Source organism: Chenopodium album, chromosome 22, assembly GCF_948465745.1.
Source record: "Chenopodium album chromosome 22, dcCheAlbu1.1, whole genome shotgun sequence".
NCBI classification, from domain to species: Eukaryota; Viridiplantae; Streptophyta; class Magnoliopsida; order Caryophyllales; family Amaranthaceae; genus Chenopodium; species Chenopodium album.
This window is the reverse complement of record NC_137855.1, coordinates 19,912,287-19,922,573: the sequence shown is the minus strand read 5'-3', so window position 1 is coordinate 19,922,573 and position 10,287 is coordinate 19,912,287. Positions and strand designations below refer to the sequence as shown.

Sequence of the window (10,287 nt, the reverse complement as noted above, 5' to 3'; positions counted from 1 at the left end):
GGAGGCATATTCCCTTTGTATATTAACTTTCTTTATTTGTATAGATCAACAAGCAAATGTTGCTTGACTTTTATTAAAATAGATTTTGAATATTATAGTAAATTTCATCACTCACACTAATTGTTATTTTTTCACGAAAGAATGCAATTATAATTCCAAACTTTCAATCAACTAATTCTTAGCTATAATGACACCAAATCAATTATATATGTGTACAAATTATTAACAATAATTAATATTAAAATTCAACAAACAATTAATTTAACTTGAAGTTATTTCATCCGGGCTACCATTTTTGTGATTATTTTTAATCCCATTAAAATATATGTAGTCCCATTTAAACTATTACTTTAATCCCATTTTTGTTTCTGTTTTAAAAAAAATAGACGAAATTGTTTAAGCCTAGCATCAAGATGCTAAAAAACAATCAAGATGCTCAAAAAAAAAAAAAAAAAAAAAAAAAAAATAGACGGAATTGTTTTAAGCCTAGTTAATGTTTTTGATATCTTTTCCTTATTTTAGTTTCCTAATCCTATCTATTAGGATTACCTTGTATTTTATATATTGGTGTTAAGCCCAAAAAAAGAGAATCAAGTCAATCACTTCTATTTTCTATCTAATTAAGCATTTTCCCACAATAAAATAAATGACCAATTGCCACACATATTATAAACTTCATCGATCTAAATTTCTCAATATTGTCCATTTTAATTATAATTGATTACAAAATGTTTCAAATAATCATTTTTTTTAGGGAAATAATCATTTAGTATAGGTTTATTTATTCATATTACATGCAATCAAAAAATCCTTTAATAATAATACAAATTTAAATAACTTACAAAGATAACTTTAAACAAACGATTGCACCATTTGTTCGGACTTGTGATGTTGATTTTTCCTCACCATCTTTCCGTTCTCAATCGCTCACTCAAGTTTTTTGTTTTTGAATTTTTGTAATCAAGAAATGATGCTTGGTTGGGAAGAAATATGAGTGAAAGCCTTGTATTTGCATGGTCAATACCAACAATTAATTCATCTTTTGACTAAGCAATTTTAAAATAAAAAATTAATTAAAAAAAAGAAAAAAAAAAGAAGTGACGGAGCCGTTATCGACATCCATCTAAGTGTCTTCTTCAACATGTGACTGGGCTGCTGACTTGATTGCTGACTGGGCTCCCTCAAAGCCAACACGCTGACGTGGCTGCAAAGATTGACAAAAAACGTTAATCATGAAGATTAACTGGGCAGCCCTCTTTATCATATTCGAAAATAGTCGTCCGTTGACAAAAACTATGCTAGAACTTATATGGTTTATAAAAGGTAGTTAACAACAAAATAGCCATAATGTCTATTCAAAAAAAATAAAAAAGCCTTATTGTTGTTCCTTTCGTTTGATCTAGATATGACCACACTTCTAACAAAATGACTAAAACCATAAACACAAAGACACATACATATTGAAAAGGAGAGAGTTGAAGCATTACGCACCATGGTTCGTGTTGAGAGTAGATCGAAAACTGTATGACCATCATTGTTAACAATGTTTAATTCCTGTTTGTTTTCTGATTGGTGACACACTTCCATGAGAAATTTCGCTTTAGTATAATCGGCATCAATAATGGCTAAATGCAAGGGTGTGTTCCCATCCTCATTTTGTACAATTCTAAGACTATCAACCTCAGAATACTCGAAGAAATCCTTCCAGACTAGTAATATATCTCTCAAATCATCAGCAAGGTCTACTACCAAAGCTCTTAGGTGGTGCAGAATTGTTCGGCCTTTATCATCTCTTAGCTCAACGGATGGAGGGGATTGTTGAACAAGAAGCCTAGCCATCCCGAGTCGGCCACTTTGTACTGCTCTTAAAACAGGACTGAAGCCCTCATAATCACGCTTGTAAACTAGCGATTTCACCTGTTGAGAATGTTTCTCTAGAAAATCCTTTGCTACAACATTATACATTTATCAGTACTAGTTTCTTGGTCAATAATAGAATAAAAATAACTAATACTCCGTATTTAGTTGTTGAGCCATATCCAACTACATTTTATAAGCATCACTGCATCAAATACTTTTGTAAAGTTGTGTCCTTAAATAATTTGAACTCTATTGTTCAAGAAAAATGAATTATTTTCTTATTTGGTTTTAAAAAATTCATTCAGAATAGTGTTTCCATAAAATTAAATTCTTTTGTTAGTTGGACTTTTTTTTTTTTTTTTTATAAATGTCACATGATTGTTTTTTCATCTTTCGTTATCAAGATATAAATACATTTTTATTACATGAATATGACATGATTGAGGCAAACTTTTCTAGCTATAATTTTAAAAATAAATTTAAGATCATAAAATAATTCTTATTGTTAAATTATGTCATCTTATTAAAATATTTTATTCACTGTGTTTTGTATGTGCCATGCCACACCATGTGACCTCTTGTAAAATAAGAAAGTAACCTTGATAACACTAACTGAGTATCCTCCATAAAACTAATCTAACCCCTGTAACCTTGATAAGAAAGTTTGTGCATTTTATATTCGAGATAGTTATGTTGTGTTCTATCCACCTAATATTGATTGATTTGAACTTATCTTAACTTGTTTGAATTAATCTGAATTTATCAATTCATTAGTTGTTATTAAAACTTATTTTAGTTGTAATTTGTACTTGGGTAATTTTATCATAATTCATTAAACCTGACCGAATTTTTCTGACTTAATTGAACTTATTACACCTGAAATAAGTGAATTTAAGGTGAACAGAATAGACGCTTAATAATATAGTAATTCTTGTAGTTTTACTACATGAAATATTCATTCTTTTTTTTTTTTTTTTTTTTTGGTATTTTCTTCCTTATCTTTTTAAAATTTTGAGATAATTCTTATAATTTGTGTTAGGAAAATTATACCCTTTAAATTAGGAAATTTTGACAATTACCACCTTCTACTTTGGTCATTTTAGCAATTACCACCTTGTATTTTTTTTTTGAAAATTACCACCTTTTCTTTTGCAAAACACTAAAACTTACCACCTTCTCCCCTTTTAACTGCCATGTGACGTCACGTAGGGCCCACCAGTTACCTTCCCCTCCCATTTCCCTCCTTATTTTCATTTCTATTTCGACACTCTTCTCCCCTGTCTCTCTTCTCTCTCATTCACCATTAATGTCATCAATTCATCCTCACCCACCTAAAAATTTCTGAGATTTTACTCTCTCTTGTCACTTCCTCTCTCTCTCCTCATTATTCTTGGTCAAAGTACTTGCTAAATTGCCCAGAATAGTACATTATTCCTGGAGCTGTAAGAGGCTAGCATAGGGTTTGAGACGTCATTGTTGAAGGGGGGACCAAGCTAGGAGCTTTTTCTGTTCGGAAATTGCAAAACTGAGTTAAAAAGCGAGGTAATTTTTTGCTGTAAAGTGTAATTGACAAACCCTAGAACTTGACATTGTATTTTCATGTTAATTTGTGCAATCTGGTTTTATATTCATCAATTAGTTGTAAATTAGGGTTTTGATTTGTTTAATTAGTGGAAATAATTAAAAATTGAAAGTTGCATGTTTCGATTTGAGTATTGGTTGGTCTGGCATTAGAATATTGCTTAAAATTGTTATGCATGCTTATATTTTTGTTGTTTACTGTGCTTGGTGTGTATGTTGTTGACCACAAGCAATTGATTATATATTGTTTGCTTTTTTTATTTCATTGGGTGCTGTAGTATGGAAGAAAGTATATATCCCAAGTTTGTTGATTTAAGGGTTAGATTAGGAGGTGAATTTGTTACTAAGACTCATAAAAATAGGAGGGTTGTAGAGTATCAAGGTGGTTGGACATATTTAACTACTGGAGTTAGTGTGAGAGACATGAGGGTTTCAACACTCAGATATACTACTGCTATTGGGTTTAGGAGTGCAGGAATGGAGGTTCCCCAAAGGTTTAAGATATGGTATAGGCTGAAGGGAAGAACTCTTGGCAGTGGGAGGAGAGAGTTTAAGGAAGATTTGGACATTGACAAATTCCTGGACACTGTTGATAAGATGGGGATAGTGGAGTTGTATTGCACAATTGAGCCTGTTTTGGTGCCCACACCAGAATCTTTTCCTTTGAGTATGCCAACATATAGGACAAAATTGACATCCCTCACAATTAGTGAACCTGGGCCCAACCAGCAAGGCCCAACTGTAGCTCAATCTCAGCCCAACTTGCCTACTACACAACCAATTTCCAAGCCCAAACCTCAGAAATTAAAACCCATCAGAAAACCTAGGGAGGTTGAGGAGGCTGTGTTGATATTAGAGAGAGAGTTCAATTGGCATGTGAACACTTTGAAAGGGATTAGATCTAGTCCTAGGGTGAAGCATGTTGCACAGAAAGGAAAGGGTAAGAAAGTGATCAAGGCAAGGAAACATGATAAGGTTGATAAGCATAAGAAGGTGAAGAAGACAAAGAGGAGATTGTTTGAAAAGGATGACAAAGAATCTGGCTCATCTAGTTCTGAGCCAAGTGATCTAGATGTTGATTGGAATCTTGGTGAAGAAGAGTGTGAATTGAATGTTGATGAATTTTTTGCAAGCAAAGGAGGGGATGGTATATTGCAGGAGGTACAGAGCAGTTTAGCAGAGGGGCTTAGAAGAGATGGGGTTCCAGGTCAAGGCAGGGCAGAAGTGAGAGAAGAAGAAGGTGATGATTCTGAGGAGCTAAGGAGCTTGCATGGTTCAGATTCTGAAAATGAACCATACACAACATTTAATGCCCTAACTGATTTCAGCAAACCAATTACATTGAAGGTGGGGCTGAGGTTTACTTCAAGTACAGTTGCTAGGCAAGCTTTAAGACAACATTCTGTAGAAAATATGTATGACTTTTATTTCTTGCACAATGATAAGTCTAGAATTAGGACTTACAGTATGTTCAAATGTGGGTGTCCATGGAATCCAAAGGCTTGTAGAAAACCCATGTGTAGCTGTGAAAACCAATGCCCTTTCACAGTGTATGTTAGGTTCAATCCTGGGGAAAGTTACTGGGTAATCTATTCTATGAGACTAGACCACACTTGTGTAAGAACAACAGTAAACAAGAAGATGAATTCAGAGTACTTAGGAGATAAGTACATAGAGCACTGGAAAGCTGATCCTAGTTGGAAATTGAAAGCTTTTAGGCAGATGGTGTTAATTGAAACTGGGATTAAAATCACTTATTGGACTGCATGGTTGGCTAGAGCTAGGGCAAAGCACAAGATCTATGGTTCTGCAGCTGAAGAATATGAGAGAGTTTGGGATTATGGGAAAACAATTACCAAATACAACAAGGGCAGTAGGGTGGGGGTAGCAGTTGATGGTTTGGATGGGCCAGAGCCACCTATATTCATGAGAATGTATATGGCTCTAAATGGCTTGATAGAGGGGTTTACAAAGGGGTGTAGGCCTATCATAGGGGTTGATGGCTGTCACTTGAAAGGTGCATACCCAGGACAGATTTTAGTTGCTGTTGGGAAGGATGGAAACAACAACATATTTCCATTTGCTTGGGCAACTGTGGAGGTGGAAAACACTGAAACTTGGGTTTGGTTTCTGCAAATGCTGATGAAAGACTTGTCTGGTGAGGAAGGTGAAGGATGGACCTTTATGTGACAGAAGGCATTCCAGCTTCATTTACATACATTTTTTTCAATTACAATTGCTGAATTTGCTTACTTAACATGTTACTAATTGGATGTGTGTTTGTGTGTCTTTTCCAATAGGGATTACTTGAAGCATTTAACCAAGTAGTGCCCAAAGCAGAAACCAGATATTGTGTAAGACATATCTGGGCAAACTTCAAGCTTCAGTTCACTAGGACCCTTTTCAAAGACCTATTTTGGCAAGCAGCAAGGGCAACAACATTGATATATGCCCTGTTCCTCCTGTTCTTGTAAATTCAGCATTATTTTTCTTTTTTTTTTTTTTTCTTATTTTCTTCTGTCTTTCAAGGTTGATCATGAAATTGCAATGGAGAGTATCAAATTTCTCAATGAAGATGCATATGAATACTTCGTGAACATCCCAACAAGGCATTGGTGTAGGCATGCCTTCTCAACCAATTGCAAGTCAAACATGTTGCTGAACAAACATGTTGCTGAACAACATGTGTGAAACATTCAACTCAGTGATAAGGGAGGCAAGAGATAAACCTATTCTCACTCAAATGGAGTGGATGAGAAGGTATATGATGAGGAGGTGTAATGAGAAATGGGAGGGAGTGCAAAAACTAAATGGGAAGAATATGTCCTACATCACCAAGACACTTGAAAGGATTGAACATGTGGCTAGAGGATGCATTGTGCAGCTGTCAAGGGATGACAACTATGAGGTGGAGTTTGGTGGTGACCAAGTTGTTGTTGATATCCAAGAAAGGACCTATACATGCTACCATTGGCAGCTCACTGGAATTCCCTGCATACATGCCTATGCTTGTTTGATGGATAAAAGAGTAGATCCAAATGATTATGTTGATGAGGCATACAGTAGGGAGACTTATCTGCAAGCTTATGGCACTCCTATACTTCCAGTACCAGGTGCTAAGCACTAGGAGAAGATGGGATTCAGGAAACCATTGCCTCCTACCATAAGGATCTTACCAGGAAGACCTAAGTCAAGGAAAAGGAAGAAAGAGCAACGTGAAGATCAAGATAAGGCTGCCCCTCCTAAAAAGACTACAAGATGTAGCAAGTGCAAGCAATTGGGTCACAACAAGAAGACCTGCAAGAATGAAGCTGTTGTTGAGCTGGTCAAAGAAGTTGACAAAGGTGGAAGACCTCCTTCAGACACACCTTGGGTTAAAGAGCAAAGGAAGAAGAGGGAAGTTAGGGCATTGAGTAAGGTAATCTATTTAGCCTAAGGTTGTCAAGCTTTTACACACTATTTCAGGATCTAATTATGTTCTGTTCTATGTGACAGGTGGCTGCAAGTGGATCCCAGCAAGCTTCTACTGCTGCTGCTGCTTCTTCTTCTCAGCATGCTTCACATTCTGCTGTTGACCACCCAATTCAATTGACTTAGCAAAGTCAGAACCAACCTCAACCACATCAACAAACACCAAGCAGGGCTAGGGAGAAGAGGCTTGTTAGGAAAGGAAAGACAAAGTCTCTAGGTAGCTTGTACAAGTAGGAGTGGGGTATGTTTTAACAATTTCTAATGCACTTAAGTGGTCTGTAATTTTTTGGGAACAATGGTTATACCACCACATGTATGCTTTTGGAAACAATGGTATTTTGTTGAAAAATCTTATGATTACCATGATTAATTAAAGTGCATGCCCATTATGGTTTAATTTTTATGCTCATTTTATTTGGTTTATGTTGCATACAAAATGTAAAAGCATTAAGCAACACACAAGAAAGTGAATGAAAGTGTCATTTTTCATTTAAGGATCCAAAAGATACATTTTTTTCATTCAATACAATACACTTCATTCTAGGCAAAACATTGCCTAATTTATTCCTAATTCAACAAAAGAAAAAAACCAAAAAGGTTTTTCTAACAATAGAATGACAACAACAACCACAAACACTAGCACACATCAAAATGCAGGGAGCATGAGTCCATGCTTCTTCATGAACTTGACCTCCTTCTTCAGTGCTTCATTCTCAAGTGCAAGGCTTCTTTTTTCAGCTTTCACATCATCCATTTCCTTCTTCATCATCCTCAACTCCAGCTTCTGAGCATTCACATCAGCCATGAGTGAATTAGTCACATCCTTTTGCCATTCAGTCATTTCAAGGTCCACCCATTTGAAATAGTCACAACCCCTACTATCAGTGTCCTGCTCATAAAATTGGCAAGCTTGAAACCTTCTCCCTGGATTCTGCTTGGTCCACAAAGTCAAATTTGAAGCAGGATACCCACACTTGTAGATGTGAAATTCAGTCTGCAAAAAAACATAAATTGTGGTTAATTAGTTAATTACTTCATTATTAGTTCACCAATTGTGGTTATAAGTTACAGAACCAGGTAATTATTCATAAATTGTGGTTAATTAGTTCACCAATTGAACACCCTAACCCCTAATTGAAATCGTAAAACCCTAATTTCAACTACATTACCATAATCCCCAAAATCGCAACCACAAACCCTAACAGAAATTGATACCCCCAAAAAACAAAGATTATGATGAAGAAAACATACCAGCCTTTTCGGAATCAAAGTCATGTTGCAGTAACCACAGCTAATTGTTGATAAAATTTGATTAGGAGGAGAGAGATGAAGATTTGTGGAATTTTTGGGCGAAAAATAGTGACTGAGAAGTAAGAATCGAGTTAGGAAAAATAAATAGGATGGAAATGGGAGGGGAAGGTAACTGGTGGGCCATGCATGACGTCATGTGGCCGTTAAAGGGAGAGAAGGTGGTAAGTTTTAGTGTTTTGCAAAAGAGAAGGTGGTAATTTTCGAAAAAAAATACAAGGTGATAATTGCTAAAATGACCAAAGTAGAAGGTGGTAATTGTCAAAATTTCCTTTAAATTATTCATTTACTTATTTGCCCTCATTTTGTTAGTTGATTCTTTTATTTTCCTTCTAATATTTTTAATGGTACACGTGTACCTCTTAGCTTTTACAAAAGAAAAAAAACGAAGAGGTACAAAAAACATACCAGCGAAAGTGGCGTATCTAGCTATCACATGAAGAACAGTCTCACCATGATCATTCACATCTGCAATGTCAAATTCTTTTAATGCAGATTTATTCACATCAAGTCCATCAATGTGATTCAAAATCGACGCCCAAAATGAAGATGTATCATTGTGATCTGTGATCTCATTGTTATCGTTATGCGGCAACGCCCAAAAGAAAGAAATAATGTTAGTATTACCCGCCCTTGCTGCTTCATGAAGAAATGTATCCCCTCTTGAATTTCTCACCTTCCACGGTGGGCAAGGAGTAGTCCATTTCATCCATATATGAATACAAGACTTAAAGAATTTCAATGCATCATCACAAGGTTGAAGCCTTGCAGCAATATGTAGAGGTGTATCTCCTTTCGAGTCCTCCTCATTAATTCCGTGAAAGTAAACTTTGAGAGCATTCTCAATGAAAGAAAATTGATGATGTCGAAGGGCTACGTGTAATGCATTACTTCCATCTGGGGTTCGGGCTCTCAGCCTAGGGTCATAGTGATTTAATTCAGCAAACACATCTATATTCCCATTTATAGCTGCATCATAAAGCTTGTCATCCAATGTAGAATCTACACTGCTCAGTAATTGATTGATGAGTTTTTTCTGCAAAAAGATTAATGCATTGCTATAATTATTCCGGTCTATAATCAAAATTAAGATATACGTTTATGAGAAAATACAAGTTAATATCCGATATTAACAAAGTTTGTTTATATCAGGGTATAAATGTCATTTCTACAAACTATTCAGGGATAGTGTTCATTAAATCTTCAACCTTCTACTACAATGGATGTGACTGTGAGTATCCACCCCCACAACCACCACCATACCCACAATCCTTTATCAAGATTTCCCGTCGAACCACCAAAACGATGCAATTGTACTTTCTTCAAACATATTCTAAGCAATCTCATCAACAATAAAACCCAGCACGAAGCTTCTTCACGCTTGATTTTCATCAAATCGAAAATTAACAAAGCTCCATTGTTGTAGCTTAAGTACCGTCGGAAATTACTTACCATTTTGGGTTAACCAATTCCCCTAATTTATGTATTAATTGTTAGGGTTTTCTTTAAATTTAGCGGCGAAGCCGCCGTCTTGCCGATATTCATGGAAGACGGGGATTGTTGGTGGCGTTCATGGAGGTGTGGTGATGGTGTTTACATTATTCATGTAAGTGTGGTGATGGTGGTGTACTGGTTTGCTACTGTGTTGCTGTTGCGCTGAGAGGAAGAAGATGAAATTAAAAAATAAAAAAAAACTTCTTACTGTTGATATTAACAACTTATGTTAATATCGGATATTAACTGGGTCTGGCTCTATGTTTATGGTAACTAATTAATGAAAATAGATTGATGAGATGGATTACTATGATTGGAGGAATGTCTGATCCATTTGAAATCATGTCCCATACTGACTTTCCATCATTGTTCTTCAGGTGTACGAGCAACTCCTTCATCTTCACGTTCGATTTTGCTTTGATGTAGTGTTTGATGAAACATTGAACAACCTCAAAATTACGATTCAAGATGCCAACATGTAATGGTGTGTTTCCATCAATATCCTGTGATGACATTAGGTCACTCATAACAATGGAATCATCTCCAAGTTTTTTTAAGAGCGATTCTAAATCC

At 35.6% G+C, this 10,287-nt stretch overlaps 2 protein-coding genes across 2 annotated transcripts; one reads left to right on the top strand and one right to left on the bottom strand.

Annotated features, from left to right (window-relative positions):
• Nucleotides 1-1,123: 1,123 nt before the first annotated feature.
• LOC145604069 (uncharacterized) lies at nt 1,124-1,965 on the bottom strand. Its single transcript, XM_081660018.1, has 2 exons — nt 1,492-1,965; nt 1,124-1,204 (listed from the first exon to the last, which is right to left on the bottom strand). Exons 1-2 carry the CDS (start codon nt 1,963-1,965, stop codon nt 1,124-1,126), a joined length of 555 nt encoding a protein of 184 aa, XP_081516144.1.
• A 4,144-nt stretch (nt 1,966-6,109) lies between these two features.
• Nucleotides 6,110-6,568, top strand: LOC145604068 (uncharacterized). The gene has a single exon (XM_081660017.1). The coding sequence runs from the start codon at nt 6,110-6,112 to the stop codon at nt 6,566-6,568; it is 459 nt and encodes a 152-aa protein (XP_081516143.1).
• Nucleotides 6,569-10,287: the final 3,719 nt, after the last annotated feature.

What these genes read in the sequence shown, in the direction of transcription:
- LOC145604068 (XM_081660017.1), top strand. Translation starts at nt 6,110, where the DNA reads ATGTTGCTGAACAACATGTGTGAAACATTCAACTCAGTGATAAGGGAG.
- LOC145604069 (XM_081660018.1), bottom strand. Translation starts at nt 1,965, where the DNA reads ATGTATAATGTTGTAGCAAAGGATTTTCTAGAGAAACATTCTCAACAG. An exon ending in TACTCTCAACACGAACCATG is followed by an intron (nt 1,205 to 1,491) that starts GTGCGTAATGCT and finishes CAATCTTTGCAG; the next exon opens with CCACGTCAGCGTGTTGGCTT.